General features: G+C 40.6%; 1 protein-coding gene across 6 annotated transcripts in view; it reads left to right on the forward strand.

Moving 5' to 3' along the window:
* The window catches only part of LOC144699737 (neuronal-specific septin-3-like), a 264,727-nt gene that overhangs the window by 135,022 nt on the left and 111,307 nt on the right, over nucleotides 1-18,398 (forward strand). For all 6 annotated transcript variants that reach the window (XM_078570913.1, XM_078570917.1, XM_078570915.1 and 3 more), the window contains one exon: nucleotides 8,837-9,484. In XM_078570913.1, the coding sequence (XP_078427039.1) occupies nucleotides 8,837-9,484 (648 nt within the window). The remainder of the gene's footprint in view (nucleotides 1-8,836; nucleotides 9,485-18,398) is intronic.

An 18,398-nucleotide genomic window follows, 5' to 3' on the forward strand; every position in this document is an offset into this window, starting at 1 on the left:
TCTGCTAAATCCATAAAAGAGTAACTTTGTGTCAAAAGTACAGAAACTTGAGCTCTGTGAAACTTTTTCAATTAATCCGAGTGCCAAAATGCTCAAAATTACCAATTTATCATTTGAATCTTTAAAAACATTGTCTCGCAACATGTTGCTAAGTATATGATACCTTGTGTGCATACTAATATTTAGTTACTGCTTGTCCAAGGTAACCCTAAAACAAAAGCAAAAAACTGTGGATCATTGGAATTTGAAACAAAAACACAAAATGCTGGAAATGCTCCAACAATGCTGCCAGGCCTGCTGAGTTAATGTTTCAGGTTTGTAAAGTCTGGTGAAAGTCACAGATCTGAAACATTCACTCAATCTCTTTCAATCTCCACCAATGCGGTCAAATCTGTTGAGTATTTCCAGCATTTTCTGTTTTTATTTTTCTTCCAAGGTAACCCTAGGTCAATAAAATGACCTTGCTTCATCTTCAACATCAAAACATTTCTAGCTAGCTTTTTAAAAAATTCATTCATGGGATATGGGCGTCTCTGGCTAGGCTACCATTTATTGCCCTTGAGAAACTGGTGGTGAACTGCCGTCTTGAACCGCTGCAGCCCATGTGGTGTAGGTACACCCACTGTGCTGATAGGGAGGGAGTTCAGGATTTTGACTCAACAACAGTGAAGGAACAGCGATATATTTCCAAATCAGGATGGTGAGTGACTTGGAGGGGAACTTCCAGTGGGTGGTGTTCCCATGTGTCTGCTGCCCTTCTCATTCTAGTTGGTCATGGCCGTGGGTTTGGAAGGTGCTGTCGAAGGAGCCTTAGTGAGTTCTTGCAGTGCATCTAGGTGGTACACAATGCTGTCACTGTGCATTGGTGGTGGAGGGAGTGAATGTTTGTGGATGGGGTGTCAATCAAGTGGGCTGCTTTCTCCTGGAGAGTGTCAAGCTTCTCGAGTGTTGTTGCAGCTGCCCTCATCCAGGCAAGTGAAGAGTATTGCATCACAATCCTGACTTGTGCCTTGTAGATGGTGGACAGGCTTTGAGGAGTCAGATGAGTTACTCGCAGCAGGATTCCTAGCCTCTGGCTTGCTCTTCTAGCCGCAGTATTTATATGGCTAGTCCAGTTCAGTTTCTGGTTAATGGTAACCCTCATGATGTTGATAGCGGGAAATCCAGCGATGGTCATGTCATTGAACATCAAAGGGCAATGGTTAGATTCTCTCTTGTTGGAGGTGATCATTGCCTGACACGTGTGTGGAATGAATGTTACTTGCCACTTGTCAGCCCAAGCCTAGATATTGTCCAGGTCTTGCTGCATTTGGACATGGACTGCTTCAGTATCTGAGGAATCGCGAACGTTGTTCAATCATCAGTGAACATCCCCATTTCTGACCTATTTCCTGCTAGTTACATCTATTATTACTTTGCTTCTAAGGTCTTTCTATAGATACTTATTGGAGTATGCCAGTTTATGACAGCAAGGTTAACCTCAAAAACAAGAAAGATATGCCACACTCTGAAACAAGTCTAAAAGAACAGAATGGGAACAAAAGTGCCAGAGCATTGAGTGCTTATCTGGCAGGACTTGTGGGATGTTTGTGGCTGATTAAACCATAGTGTTGCGATTAATAATTATCTTCAACCTGCAGCATTTGAGACTCAATAGATTTCTATTTTTTATTATTTGTTCATGGAATGTGGGTATCACTCGCTAGGCCAGCATTTATTGCCCATCTCTAATTGCCCTTCTCTAATAACTACCAAAAGCTCCTTGTGGTAGTGGACCTGTGACCTAGGGCGAGATTTTCCAACCCCCTTCCTGCTGGTGGGATCTTCCAGTCCTGTTGATGTGAATGGAAATTTGAATGGACCATAGCCTCTGGCATGGGGAACCTGATGCAGAGGGTGGGGGGCGGAGTGCGGAAAATTCCAGCCCTAGTAAGATGTTGAAAATATTGGATAGATCCTCTTCTCTTTTAGTTTGGAGAACGGCCATTTTTGAAATCAAAACCTTATCTGAAAGCACTCGTTGGGACAAGAGCTTTGCTAAAGGACATGGAATGACAATGAACTTTTGGGAATGAATGATCATAATTTTGTGTTACAGCACAATGCATCCTCATTAAAATAGCTATAATTTAACTTAGTTAAATTTATGAATAATGATCCTTCTAGTCCTCCAATTTTCAGCTGGAACCCTGGGGGTGAATGGCCACATGCAATGTTGATAATTAAGTTATTTCCTGCCAGTATTTTCTGAACTTTGTTTTAGAAATTACTCTGCCTTTAATTGCACTGGAATTTTAATTTTAAGCAAAGTTGCCTATGCCATCAATACTGCACTAATCTTGGTTCCTGTGTGTGGCAGGGGGGGTGAAATCTTTCCTTCAAAGTACCCAGACATTAATTCCTAGAATCAATGTTCAAGTTTAATCAAATAGGTACACCAGTCAAGTTTGAACTAAACTGTGGCTGGTTTGCAGTTTAGCATTCTTTTGGAGGACAATGGAATCTAGTTTTGTCATTTTTATTCTTTGCTCTTACGTTTAATCCATGCTTCCAGATACATGGGAATCCCTTCAATTTTCCTCCATTGTTAATTAGCCTGTGGTTATTTGAAGCATCACCATCACTTCAGGCTGGTAAGAAACTAACAATATCATGCACGCTGATAATCCTGGGTTCCTGTTTGAGATAAATATGAACAGCTGCATGTGGTAATTGAATTTATTTCCAAACCCATATATCTTACATTTCTTCTATTTACCACATTGCATCCATATCATTTAAAGAGAGCAGTGCAGAGAATGTTTTATCATAGCCAATACTAAGTCTGGGTTTGGCCTGGAGGACTGATGGGGAAAGATTAAGTTATTGCACAGCAGGCATATGCAGTTTGTATAACAAGCATAAGAGTATGTGGGTGGCAGCATTTTGCACTTTGGTGTGGTAGGTCAGTTTTATGGTTTGGGTGAATATTACAAATTTTTTAACCACTCTTAAGTTGCCTTTCATACTTAAAATATCTTTTTGTAACTAGTTTTTGAAATTGCATGCAGGAGAATTTTAAAATGGCAGCTCTCTCTGCAACATTTACCTCAAAAGGAAACACTGGTCTTCCAAGTGATTGAGATAAAATATATTGTGCTATCTGATCTCGCTTGGAGATCTGAAGACATGATCAGACTCTTACTGTGTACTTATCTCTTGCCTCACTTGTTTACTTTCACACTAATATTGTGCAATCCATCGCAATCTGATTTGTATGTTAGAATATTCCCACTTGCTGGTATTTTTTTTTGCTGGTTCTGTTTGTGGCTTGTTACAACTACAGGTTCTCTTGTCCTATTTCCAAATCTGACTTCTCAAGAAATCATAGGACCTAATTTTTGAGTGAGCTTCTGATGTTGGATTAGATATTAATGCAGACACTAAGTGAACCAGAGATACATATCTCAAGAAGAACAATTAGAAATGTTGCATATTATTGGGTTATTGGAAAGCAATAGGAGGGACCCGAGATTGGGTCATCTGTCTCTCCTGTTAGCTAGGGAACGATTTAAGACTTGTGGGACTTAGAGGAGTGAGGGAAGAAAATCTCAGAAATTTGGGAATTTTGAATCGAGGAACTTGGGACTTGAGAACATGATCTAAACAGCCCATTTCATATACCTGTGATGATTAAATGACTGTAGAACTGAGCCAGGCCAGAATGTAATCTACTTACAAACTGAGCATATGCCACTTCTTTTACATTTCAAATTATTCAGAGGATAGTTAGAGAGAGCGGATGTATTTCAGCTTGACAACCCATATCTCTGATGTTGTATGTAGTTTCTGACATAAGTTGCATTCCCATTCTTAGTCTGCATTAATTTCTCCTAAGGTTATCTCCTCTTCAAATCTCTGGTCAGATTTTCAGCAGGAGTGAGGGAAAATAAAGGAAAGAGACCAGACAAAGTGGAAACCCTTCTCGTGTGGTCTGATGGTATGCAGATAAGCCCTACGAAAAATATAATTTGTCCCACAGTAGCTGGTTTAGCATGTGAAGCTGACCTACAGGGTTGTTTGCAAACCTATTTCTACTATCTTGCTTTATTTACAGGCAGACCTGTGAAGAAAAAAGGAAACAGGACTAAGTGTTCACATTCTTATAATTACGGCGTTGGCTTTTTCAGCTAGTACTGATTTAAGGATGAAAATTTCAAGTTCTTTCCTGACAAACATTAGAAACTATATGTCCTTTCCAGTATTCACTGCCTCCACGGCTGCATCTATGGTTTAAAAACAAACTATTGCATTGAAATATGGGGGAACGTTTTGGGGGAAGTGTGGGAGCCGGCGCCAGTGGCCGGCCTTCCGATCGTGCCGCCGGTCGGTGGGGGGGTCACCATTTTACGTGGGCGGGACAATTAAGGCCCACCCAGCGTGACGTTCGCCAGGAAGTGCTATGCGTTCCTTGTGTCGGGGGTGGGGGGGGATTCCCTCAGCCGGGAGTGCGTTCTTTCGCGCACGCGTGCAAAAGAGCGCACAGACCTCCCTGAGGCAAAGCGCTGCCTCAGGGAGATCGGCGCCGATTCAAAAGTTGACAGAAAGGTAATGAAAAAATTTCCCTGACATGTCCCCTCATGTGACACTGTCACATGAGTTGGGACATGTCCTTAACTTTTATTTAAAAATTTGATAAGCATTTAAAACTCTCATAAAACTTCATCCCGCCCGTGGATGAGGTCTCATGCTTTTTCCGAGGCCCGCCTGGGGGCCTTAAGGTCGGACGGGCAGGTCCATCAATCAAGTTAATTAGTTTTTTAATGGCCTTAGTTTGGCTGCGAGCCCGCCGAACTGACAGTCTAAATGACGCGGGGTGACTTCGGGACGCACGCCCGACGTATCCCCGCGTCATCTGACGTGTCGGCGAGCGGGCCCTGCCCCCACTCGCCAGCCGGAAAAACCTGCCCATGGGTCTTTATGTAAAAAAAAAAGTTTGGCAAATCATTTCATTCATTTTACAAATGCTCTACACAATAACCTGAGCCACATTGAAATGGATTACTCTCTGATTTACTTATTTTAGTGTCCTGAAACTAGGTAAACATTTGGGAACGCGCTTGGAGCTTATAGACTGTAGAGATTAAATACTCCATGGGGGACACTGGTCTGTGCCTGGGGAGAGAGGTTACTAATTGTGGAAAGCAGTCGGACAGGATTGAATGTTGGAGATGTTAGGACGGATAAATATTCTGATCTTTTGGTTGATTAGCTTTTTGAGCTTCCAAGATGATGATTTTATGAAACCATTGCTCAAGGGAAAGAAAGAATAGTATTTATAGAGATTTTACATGGTCAGTGGAAATAGCAGACTTTCTTTTCCTCCTGTGCTTTCTGCATGACTAAAATGGGCACAGGGATCTTCTCCCCTCCTCCAAAGCTTTGCCAAATATAACTGCATTTTTAGTTCTAATTTCAGATTTCCAGTATCCGTAGTATTTTTCTTGCGCAAAACGATATGCTTCCTATAAAGGATCGTCACTTGAAGAAATCTGAAATAGGAGTGATATCAGTTGATTATAGTTTCACTGAGAATAAAACAAAATAGATCTTCATTGTTGCAACTGGTGATTGTGCCTCCTGTTACCTTGAGGAAAGTCTTGGTCGAAGCATTCTCCATTATCACCATCACTGTGGCCCTTCAACTCACTTCTTTGACTTGTTTTTCTTCAGCTTACCGTGTTGGGCAAACTCACCACCATGGAGTTTGGAACAGGCATAATTGGCCGAATGGCCTCCTTCTGTGCTGTATGATTCTATGATTTTTTTTTAACCTATGTGCCTAGTTATTGAACTGCCAGGAGTGTCAGTGTGATACTGGCAGCATTTGTGGAATGGTTCTGTAATTCTGGTCAATCACTTCTTGCTGGTAGAGACATGAGAGAGCTCTGCTCTTACACTTAAGCCCTTGGTGTAGAGCATATTTTATCCACCTCCGGTCCTTTGAGGGAATTTTCTAGAAGTAAAAACTACCAGTGAGACAGCCGTTCTTTTCATCCGTAGAAAATATAAGATGAAGAACATTATTTTTGTTGCAGCATTGTAAATGAATTCATTCAGAATTCCATTGATCAATACTTCCATTGATCAATACTTGATCATAATGGTGACTATGATCAAAGGAACATTCTAAAATTTCACTATAAACACTCCAACCAAAACAAGTATTTAGAACTTGTTTTACAGGTAGTGACAGTTACAGGACAATTCCTTTTCCCTTTGATGGGACAGGATGCTGATTGAAGGTTCAAAGTCTTTAAAAATATATAAATAAAAGGTTATGCTGACAGTGGGCAGCATGAAGTAAAACAAATGCTCGGCCCGACACAGTTGAAATCTTGGTGAGACATAGCCTAAAATTGCAGTTTTAGTACAAAGATTCACTGAAATGCAGCCTTTGAGGTCTAATGATGGCCAAGACTGGTTTTATTTGAACTCTTGCTCTCTGGATGTGAGTCTGGTATACTAGCAGTATCATTATTGTAAAATTTTAAACATTAATTTGACTGAACTCCAGACAAAGTGTACTCATGAGTTTGCTATGTAAAGCTAACCTTGTGTGAAAGCATTGCTGATAATACCCTGGAAATGTTGCGATATATGGCATCACCTGGAAGTGCAGATATAATTTATGAAACCAGGGTTCCCATTAGAATACTAATGAATTAAGACCAATGATATGGAATATTTGAAAAATCAGGTCCTTTTTCTGAATCTTTAGGATCTAGACCTAAAAGCTAAAAGCTTATCAAATTATCCCAGTGCTTTGGTTGAGATCGCATCCAATGGGGCCCTTCAGCACTGGAATTTACAGGGAACACAGGATGAGCTGGGCAAGTGCCACTTTGGATCGTTCTTGGGTTTCCACTCGCCTATGATTACTGGCCCTGTCTTTATGGGAAAGGATGACCCAATTCTAGCTCCCCTCACTGCAGTCTCAGTCCTTGTGTAAAGAGGCTAGTCTGTTCAAAATGATTTTATTTGAAAGAGTGTTGGGCCAGCGAGAGCACTGGTGGGCCCGTGTCCATCCTGTAGAGGTTGTGCCGAGCATCTCTGGATTTCCATGCAAACAATGAGTCTGAACAGAGCCTGAGGAGGGACTCCAAGAGGAAGTTTCCGTCTTCTGGCCATCATTTGTTCTGCAAGGGCCAGACAAGAAGTTCTGCCCCTTACAAGGCAACCAGGAAACTTCTGACAGGGAAGGGACTTGGTGAAATTAGGTCTCAGCCATATCCCTGAGGGTCATGGTGGGCACACTGGCAAAACCTTTCGAAGACCTTTGGGGCCCACAATCTTGAGACAAATGGGTAACAAATTAAGGGATTTTGCTGGTTTATTATTTAAAATTATATGCATTTTCTATTGCCCATTGCTTTGTAATATAAGGAATGTGCAGTAATTGTTCTTTTTGCTCTCTTTCCTAAACTTGGTCTGCTAGAGGATATGGAGCAGGCTGAGTGAGTAAAACATTCTTGGATGGGTGTTAGAAACCTGAACGTATGGGAACCGAAAGGGGTAAATAGTCAAAAGTAGTTGCCCACACCTTCACCTTGCAGCTAGAAACATTATGGAAAATAAATATTGACGTATCAACACTAATTCTTCCAGTCATAGTCATTCGTGACTTTCAACTGCTAGTAAATGTGATCAGATAATACGCCGTAGTGTATATGTTGTAATAAGTGGATTACAAATCTGTAACCCGGCTGAGGGGTTGAAAAGGGTTCATTAACATTGCCTGATTTCTGCTTGGTTCTGGTATAAGCCTCTCAGCACATGAGAATAAATCATTTTCATGAAACCAGCAAAATCTAGGTCATTCACAGTGATAGGTCATGATTTTAAGAATGTGGCTACCTTCAGCAATGGATATTGATAAGAAACTGGCCATTGCATTTGCAAGGTCATTTTCCATGAGCCTCTTTTATTTAAAAAAAAATGCTAGCTGAAATTGAATGATCACTTTTTCAAAAGTCTCACGGTTATGATGGGCTACAGGTCGATTATCCTTTTATCCAAATACTGAACACATCCAAAAACCACCCTTGTTTTGAATTACATCGACCTTTAGCACAGGAAGTCTAGTTGTTTGTCTGGACTGTTTATCTTGCGATTTTTGTGGTAAACATGTTCAAAAGAAACTTATTACAGCTACCCTGTATTTATTATTCAGTGGTATACATCTTACTTTGCTAGCCATTTTGTTTACTTTAGACTATAGCTAGCCTAGGCTTTGGCTATTGCAATGTGAGTTAATATGCAGTATCCGAAAACCGAAATTATCTGAAATCCAAAATATAATCAACCCCAGGGTTTCAGATAAAAGATATTTGACCCTGTAGTATATTTGTCTCTTCAGCTTTGAAACTTGGAGTTTGAATCTAATCCAGGCTGGTGTGATGAAAGTCCACTCTCTAAAGGCCAAAAGAAACCTGTATGAAATGGCTTTGATGTGTCACCCATTTTCTGTGGGTATGAATCCTCACTGTGAAACTGCCCATAATTCAGTTTTAATTACCACCAATCTGGCAACATTGGGCCAAAGTTTAATTCTGCGCAGGTAGGTGAGTTTTGAATGAGTTAAAATCACACCCATTTGTCTGAGCAATGACCAGAAATTACTTATCCCTGATTTGTCCAGGAATCTGGTGGAATTACAAATTTGAACTTGTTAGCTACGATCGAACTGGCAGGAGAGGTCATCAAATCATGGAATAATGTTTATAAGGTGTATATTGAAAAATTGTGATAATAGAAAAAATATTTTGGTCAATTGGTGTATTTTTTTGTCTCTCAGCTTTGAAGAGATCATTTGAGGTCGAGGAAGTAGATCAGCCACCAAATCCTTCTGTCCCAACGAGACGAGTCCCAACTCCTCTACTGAGACCAACACCATCACCTGGACACCGATATCAAGATTTGGGGGCAAAGTTTACAGATCCAACTTCAAAACAAGTAGAAGCACCTAATGCAAAGTCACCAAAATCATCTGTCAAGAGAATTGAAATTACAGGACCTAAGCACACGGAGCCTGTTTCACGAAGAGCAGAAATTTCTATCGATCTTTCTTCGAAACAAGTAGAAGCTGCAAGTCATGGTGCACCAAAGATTGGCCTGAAAAGAGCAGAATTGCTAGGCCACAAGCCTCCAGAAATGATACCCAGGAGAACAGAAATTTCTGGAACAAAACTACAGGAAAGCTCCTCAAGAAGATTGGAAACTACAGGATCCAAGCTCACTGAATCCATTCCGAGAAGAACAGAGAGTTTTGGACCTTCTGTGTCAGAGATATCTCCAAAAAAGGTGGAGGTTCAAACACCAAAGCATCAAGAAACCCCTGCTAAACAGGTGGAAAATTCAGTCTCTCCCCATATTAACTACCAACAGCAACAGGAAGTGCAGCTAGAGAGATCAGTCACTGAAGCCAAAGTGAAGAGTCAGAACAGTGAGTAAAAGTTTATCGTGTTTTACTGCTCAAGAACGTCCAATCTTTCCTATAGAAATATGCTTTGATTTCAAGAAAACAATTTCTCGCTGGTAGTTAACATTTATATAATTTGAGCAAAATTTAAGCTATTCAAATTTATTGCTTAAGATTGCTTAATGCATAATCAGATGAGCGTTAGGGTTTAAATGTTCTGTGGCTTCAGCTGGTGTTAATTGCCGTTGTTTGAACATTTCCGTTTAGCAGCAGTGTTTGCTCAAAATTGTGCTTTTTAAACTTAATGAAAAAAAGATAATGTTATTATTGCCCTTTTTCAAAAGAAAAGGCTGCTGTTTAATTAAAAGACATTTATGATGGTAATTTGGGCATAGCTGCTATAATCGTTTTGAAAAGCTGTAATCTTATTGTAGCAATGCAATGTGATGGGACGTTAGCTCTAATTCTTTCCACACTGTGTTTAAGGTGTCCATTTTAATAACTTGCAGATCAGTGGATCATGGGTGACCCATGTGATGCAAACCCTTCCTATCTTATTGCTCTTGGAGAATTTAAGTAGACTTGAATAACCAAAGATTGTTTTTCAGCGTACTTACGAATCGTGCTTTTGAAGCAGCTTATTTTAAGCAATGCAATTGACAGTTCAGAAAATATTTATTAAGCTTGACTAAGGAGGAGGCAATTAGAGGAAATGCAAATCCCTCCATAGTTTTGCTCCTCCCTGTCTCTGTAATCTCCTCCAGCCCCACAAACCTCAGATCTACACTCACCTAACTCTGGCCTCTTGTGCATCCCTGATTTTTAATTGCTCTGCCATTGTTGGCTGTGCTTCAGTTGCCTAGGCCCTAAGTTCTAGAATTCCCTCCCTAAACCTCTCCAACTGTGTACTTCTCTTTCTTCCTTTAAGACCTACCCCCATGACCAAGGGCCAATGGCACTAATATTGCCTTAAGTGGCTTGGAATCTAATTTTCTTTTATAATGCCCCTGTGAAGCACCTTTGAATGTGTTATTACATTAAAGACGCTATATAAGTACAAGTTGCTGTTGTTGGGGTTTCTTTGTTCCATTGCTAAATCCATGTGTGCTGCATGCATTGTACTGAAATGTACTGTGGCGTGTGAAATGAGACATCAAACTTATCAAGCATTGTCTAATCCACCTTTTTAGTGTAAATTTAAAGTGTGGAACATTTCACATTGTGTACTTGAACAAATTTTTCATCCTTTAGTGTTTTAGTCATACAAGGGCCAACAGAATATTGTGTGACAGAGTTCATGAATGCCAACTTAAGGCAAAGGAAGTAATCACAAGCAGTCTGCTGAATGCTCCATTTTACAAAACCACAACACCCACAATATTAACTGATAGAAAATTGTCTTCCTGTGGAACAGTCAAATGAGTTCCATCTCTTCATCAGCCTTCATTTTCAGTTCCAATTAATTCAGCACAAGAAAAATGGAAGAAGAAATGAGTCCAGAATTTATTGATTTATCAATTCCAAGTGACTACTGTTCAGTAATTTGTATATAGTGTAGAGAGGAGCTATTATTAGAAGAAAAGATACTTGTGGATTTGCTAAGTAAAAATCTTCATGTGTAATATTCACCTTGCAAGTGTTTATTAGGAGTTGATCAGGTTTTGTGTACAGTACTATGTTGCAGAGCAATATAAGATGCTTACTGCATGGAATTCTCCACATGATCTTGGCTCATTTGTCCACAAGCAATGCCGGGGTAAATGCTTCTCTCAAAGGCTGAACAAAAATTGTCCAGCCTCTGTCACATTGATAAGCTTCCAGAGTAAGAGTGACAGAATCATTAAGTAGATTGCCTGAATCCTTGCTCTTGGCCAGGAAGTGGTGTGGTAAATGGAACAAGTACTCACTCACTTGATATAGTATTGGAATCAAATGGACCCTGGTCAGATGGGGTGAACGACCTACAGTACTTCTCCCAGTCTGTCTTAACCCTGGCCTCTGAACCCCTATACCTGGACCCATTTCAGCATTTTGAACTTGTAGACTGATCAAGATACTGCAGAGAGGTGAAAATCCTCTTGTCAACTTGGAGCTGGTGGCATAGTGGTATTGTCACTGGACTAGTGACCCGGGCCCAGTTCGGGTTCAGTTCCCAACATGCCAGATGGTGGAATTTGAATTCAATAAAAATCTAGAATTAAAAGTCTAATGATGACCATGGTTCATTAATGTCCTTTAGGGAACATAAGAACATAAGAAATAGGAGCAAGAGTAGGCCATTCAATAGGATCGTGGCTGATCTGCCCCAGCCTCAACTCCTCTTTCGTGCCAGCTCCTCATGTCCCTCAACTCCCCAATATTTCAAAAGTCTATCTACCCCCTTTTTAAATACTTTGTGATCTAGTCTCCACAACTCTCTGGGGTAGAGAATTCCAGACATTCACTACCCTCTGAGAGAAGAAATTCCTTCACATCTCAATTTTAAATGAGTGCCCCCTTATTCTGTAACTATGTCCCCTAGTTTGAGATTCCCCCACTAGTGGAAACATCTTCTCAACATCTACCCTGCCAAGCCCCATCAGAATCTTGTACGTTTCAATAAGATCACCCCTCATTCTTCTAAACTCTAGTGAATAAAGGCCTAACCTATTTAGCCGTTCTTGATAAGTCAACTCCTTCATCCCAGGAATCAGCCTAGTGAATCTCTTTTAAACTGCCTCCAATACCAGTATATCCTTCCTTAAATAGGGGGGTCAAAACTGCACACACTACTCCAGGTACCAATACCCTGTATAGTTGTAACAAGACTTCCCTATTTTTAAACTCCAACCCCCTAGCAATACAGGCCAAAATTCCATTTGCCTTCTTAATTACTTGCTGCACCTGCATGCTAACTTTTTGTGTTTCATGCACAAGAACACCCAGATCCCTCTGTGCTGCACTTTTTTGGAGTCTCCATTTAAATAAGTTTGCCTTTTGATTCTAGCTGCCAAAGTGCATGACCTCATACTTACCTACATTACACTCCATCTGCCAAGTTTTTGCCCACTCACTCACCTATCTATATACTCTTGCAGATTCCTTATGCCCTCATCCTTGAGGGAAGGAAATCTGCTGTCCTGTCCTGGCCTACATGTGACTCCAGACCCACAGCAATATGGTTGACTCTTAAATTCCCTCTCAAATAGCCTAGCAGGCCACTCATTTGTATCAAACTGCTGCAAGAGAATGCTAAACCCCTACTATAAGGAATGAAACCGGATAGACCACTCAGCATTGAGGGTGGCAAACTCAGCCCTGTCGACCCTGCTAGTGCCAAAATTGGGAAAGCTATCTCACAGATTAGTCAAGCAACAGAATCATACTTTCCTGCTTGATTGGCATCCCATCCACAAAGATTCACTCTCTCCACCATCGCACAGTGGCAGCAGTTTGCACCAGCTAGATGCACTGCAGGAACTCACCAACGCTCCTTAGCACATTCCAAACACGTGAGCGCTACCATCTTGAAGGACAAGGGCAGCAGACACATGGGAACACCGCCATCTGGAAGTTCCCCACCAAGCCCCACACCATCCTGACTTGGAAATATATTGCCATTCCTTCACTGTCGCTGGGTCAAAATCCTGGAACCCTCACCCTAACAGCACTGTGGATGTACCTACACCATACGGACTGCAGTGGTTCAAGAAGGCAGCTCACCACCACCTCGAGCGCAATTGGGGATGGGCAATAAATGCTGGCCTAGCCAGTGATGCTCACATCCCACGAATGAATAAGAAGAAAACTTGAACCGGAAAGCCAGCATGGGTATACAACGGGTTCTCCCACTTCCGCTCCTGCTCAGTAAACCTGTACTGCCCCATTGTTATCATTCACTGTTGAAATCTGGCTCCAACAAATGGGATTAAAGTCTCCTCTTTTTTTCAAATTACTTTGTTCACTGCAAAATTGTGTTAATTGGCACTAAATTTTCCCAGGAAATAAAATTGGAGTACAATAGAAAAATGGACAGTGGTATAGTGAGGTGGGTGTTTTGAGCCTATTCAACTGAATAAGTGTCATTACATCAGCACAAGTTATACATGGATATTTTATGCTGGGGCTGGGTGATAAAATAGCAGAGTTGTTCAATTTTCAGTCGTTTTCTCCACATTGAGTCCAATCACTTCCCCCGTGCCCTCGACCCACTGCATAAAATCAATTTAGAATAAGATAATAGTGTGGAGGAGAGAGCACTTTTAAAGGGACAGTAGCCTAGTGGTAATAGTGCTGAACTGGAGGTTTTGAATTCAACTCTCATCATGGCAAGTTGCGAAATTGAATTCCATAAATTGTCATTTGTAGACTGGCATTGGAAAAAGGTGAGCGTGGCAGCTGGAAGATTACTGCAAAACCTCCAACTGATTCACAGTTTTTCAGGGAAGAGAAACTGCCACACTATGCCCAGTTTTGTCTACATATGACTACAATCCCACATTAGCGAGTGGATTTTCCCTGCAGGCTCAAATTGGGGTAAGAAGCCCACATTGTGTGGGAAAACAGTCCCTCATTGTGATATTCCCTGCGGTGGCTAGTTAATGGTCAAAGGGCAGGCTCGCTGCCCAATTGAGAGTGGCAGGCAGCTTCTCTAAGCTGAAGGGCCAATTCAAACTAGGTCACCACTGTGGGAGTGGGATGTCCTGCACCTTCTGCTCTACCCAGGAAGACCACCTCCAGACAGCTAAACTATCCATCACCGCCTCTGGCGACTGAAAGGCTGGGGCTGACTGAAAAATCCCAGCTCCAACTGGCTTGCAGTTGGCCTTAAGCAGCTGTGAACTAGTTTAATCAGCTACCTGCCATGTGCGAGTATCCAGCCCTGCCCAACCAGCTCCCCCGCACCCCCCCTCCCTTTACCATCTGGGAAAATAGCCCAAGCCAGGATGGAGCCGGGAAAACCGGCAGACAGGCCAGCGGCACAGTTTTTAATGCCGCACACCTCCATTCCTGGTCCCAGAGAGAGCTCAAACGCCAGCACTATATGATTGGCATTCATGTCTCCTTCACGACAACTAACAAGGAGCAATAAATTAAATCCATATTTTGAGCTGCAGTGAGACATCAAGCAGAAGTTACGATGCCTCCCTCTGAGGGAAGTAAACTCGTGTGGGCTGTTGGCCTGGAGACTGAAGATCTGGAATCAAGAAAGCACAAACGTCACCAAAGCCAGCCAGATCAAAAATGCAACATCATTTACCAAATTTTGTTTTAAAATAATAGGTTAACTAAAAGAAAACTGCACTCCATGAATATACTTGAAAACTGACCTAGTACACTCCAGCGACAGCGCTATAGATTTTGTCTTGTTTCGCACAGCACTAGGTCAACCCAGCTCTTCTCTCTGGCTGTTTAAATATGGCTTGGCCTGACCATTCCATTCACATAGTAAAAGAGTGTCTTGATCAGCTCCAGTACATCAAAGGTCAAAGATTCAAATGATTTGGAAGCTTGTCACATGCAGGACACGTTGTTTACAGATAACAGACCAACTAAGAGATTCCAGTGAGGTTCTGCAGAGACTGGATCATCTACCAATCATGCTTGAGTGGTATCAATGAAGGGAAAAAGCTGTATTCCATACAAATTCTTATATGTTTGTGTAGAAAACTTCATTTCCGTCTTTGTTTCAAACCCTTTGTTAGATCAGTAATTTGTTATTGCCTCAGTAAATTTAATTGCAGTTCCTTTTTTATCTAATTCCCTTTTATATTTGTATTCTAAGGCCATCTGCCAGTGCAGCAGAAGGGTGGGGGTGATCTGGTTCACAGGCCTTTTAAACTACATGATCAAACAACAGTCCTGTTATGATATTGTGAAAGGATGCCCCTGATCTTTCCTCTCCTGGACAGAGAAAATGAACACTCTTTGAACGCACTCCCCTCATTATAGTAGCTACAACTTACTGAAGACGGTTAAATTTGAATGTTTAGTTAAGGACTTTGTGGATTTTCTAAAAGATGATAACCACCCTGTACAGCATTGTCTGTACATCTCCCTGTTTCTTGAGGCTGAGGTTTCCTGCTTCTCGTGTTAATTTAAATCAATAGATGAGCATAGTATTTGAAAAGAAGAATTTTGTGTCTTTTCCCCTCTTGTATTTTCCTTGAGGGATACACCCTGGATACAATCTGAAATAGTGTGCAAGGAACTGCCTAGGTTTAAGTGGCATGCACCATGTTCTATCACTAGTTAGTAAAACGGGCTGAGTGTTGCCTGAAATGCATTTTCTTTCTTAACATGGATGTTAGTCAGTTTGTGCCAGATCAGCATCAGCACATCTCATCAATATTTAAAGCATGCAATGATCTCTAATTACCTAATATGGCACTTTGTCCTTGATGCAGGGTTTTTTTTTCCTAAAAATGGTCCAATCACTTAATTCCCCTCAGTTGCAGCACAATTAGTAAAATGTATTAAATGCTTCCTCTTGATGCAGTTAAAATTGTGTTTTGGCAGTCTTCTCCAGTTTGCACCTACTTCAGTATAAAGACTCCAAATTACATGACGTATCATTCTTTGATTCCACTAGATAAAATGTCGCGAGTCACTACCTGCTTCATATACAGAAGCATGTGTAATAATACCTTTGGTAATTAAAATATTACATTACAATAGACGAGTAGGAAAGGTAACAGTGTAAACCTGCCCTCGAGTCAAGATGGTAAATTTTGGCTGTTTCAGGACCTGAGCCGAACAACACTTTGCCAAGTGGCACACCATAAGCCTTTTTGAATAAAATTAAATGTATCTGATGTTCTACTGCATTTCAACCAATTATAACCAGAATGAGTGCACTTAATGCTCAAATTGCAGCAAAGCACCCAAACTATCTTCTGTTCAAACACAGAAAACCTCCAATCTACTCAAACATTTCTCCTTGGAATTTAAGCATTTAGTAAATTAGTTTTGATATGTTGTAAGTTTTCATTTAAACGATTTCTTCAAATACCTATAAACTGCTGATTTCTCAGTCTGTGAACACAAGTAAAAAGATTTAATATCCTTATGTTTTACATTTTATGAACCCATATAGCATGTACCTTGAGCTTTGGCTGCAGTAGGTAAATTATCATCCAAATCTCTGCCCAACAAATATAAAAATAACGAACTTCATCTTTCCCTTGGCTGCTAAACACCATTCCTCTCGTCTCTGTAGATTTAAAGCTGTTCAAAGACTGGTTGCAATCAAATTTTAATAAACATTTCCTTCTGCTCAAGTACATTTAATGCTGATAAAGGTGATAATGGGCAGTACTGAAAGCTAAAACATTCCTTTTAATTTACTTACTTGATGGGAATTCCTAAAATTTATCTATTTGCATTTATTTAATGCAGAAAAGACTGTAGGAAGAAGGTGGGAGCTATGATTAATGAGTTGACCAGCTATAGCTTCTTAACGTCAGATGGTTCATAAAGGGGCCTCTTTAGAGGTAACTAAGGAATTACCTAGATGGAGAAGTTAGATCCAAAATAATACCTTCAGATACTCTGGGCAGCAGGACAGGAAGGCACAACCTTAGAGTACTCAGGACAAAATTTTAGGATAGATACCAGAGACATTCTGCCAAGAGGAAGATGACAGGACACCGGACTCATAAATGACTGGATTCTATAATAAGCTGGCTGTGTTCATATGATGGAAGGATGAGATTGAAGGAGCTGATGAACTTCTACCTAAATCTATCTTGTAATATCTTATCTGTTTTTGAAATAAAAATGAGTTTCAATGTATCCTCTAATTTTTTTTTTGCAATATATGGGTGATTTGTTCAACTGTGACAGATCTTTAAATTTTTACGTGTGGCAACTTAAAGGGGCCAACTTTTGTGCAGCCTGCTTTCAGGTTGTTGCACGACTGATAGAGGGAGCATTGAGTTTGTGTGGCCTAAATGCTGGTTACTGGTATAAGACGGTCTATACTGGAAATTTTTAAAAGTTAGAGTAAAATCACTGTTTATCACTACAAAACTCGGTCTTCCTCTGTCACTGACAATGAGTTTTCTTGTGGCTGTTTCATTTTCTTCAGAAACCATGTCAAAATGGCTTCCTCCTATGCACTAAAACCCTCACATTCGATGGCTGCCATCAATGCTATTGCCAAAATGCAAAAGACATTATCAAAAGTTATTACCTGTTCTTGTTTTTTTTAAAATTTAGTTTAGTTTATGAACAGTGGAAAATTTTTCAGAGCTACTCCCTGCTAGGCCTCTGAGCACAATTTGTAAACTGAAATGTATAAAATGAACTGTGAAGGTAACCAGTCTGTGACATAACCAAAAGAAGCAGAAAATCACGAGATAGTTCTCTGGAAACCCAATCCGTTCCCTTGAGGTGCATTCACATCACAATCTTGACTGACAGTTGTAGCTTCTTGCCACCGGGACTTGGAAACCTGATGGCTATAGTCAGATGGAAAACCACTGATGGTGAAACCACAATTGTCAGCTGGATGGTTCAAACATATTATCAGAAAAAGCAAATATGAAACCAAATATGACATTTTTCAAAGTGGGTTTGGATAAAGAGTTTGCGTGTCTAATTTCAATGCACTAACTGCTGAGTACCATAAAGGGAGAGGAATGAGCAGCCAAAAGGGGGAAGATTGAGGAGCCAAAAATGATCTAATACATGCCGGAAACAGAATTTCCAGATTTTTGGCAGCTTAAACATCATCTGCTTGGAAAACCGTTCTTCTTGAAAACAGTACTTTTCATTTCAAAAGCTGGTTGATCTATATTAATATGCTCTGACAAGATGTCAGTAGTGTATTGTTCATCAGGCATGCTCATGATATTTGAACTGTTCAGCATTCTTTATACATATCTACTCTAGTTTTAACACTTTCTAGACCAGCAAAGAACTGTGCTAAATAATTCCAGCTATATTGTTTTACACT

Source organism: Cetorhinus maximus, chromosome 24 (genome assembly GCF_964194155.1).
Source record: "Cetorhinus maximus chromosome 24, sCetMax3.hap1.1, whole genome shotgun sequence".
Lineage (NCBI taxonomy): Eukaryota > Metazoa > Chordata > Chondrichthyes > Lamniformes > Cetorhinidae > Cetorhinus > Cetorhinus maximus.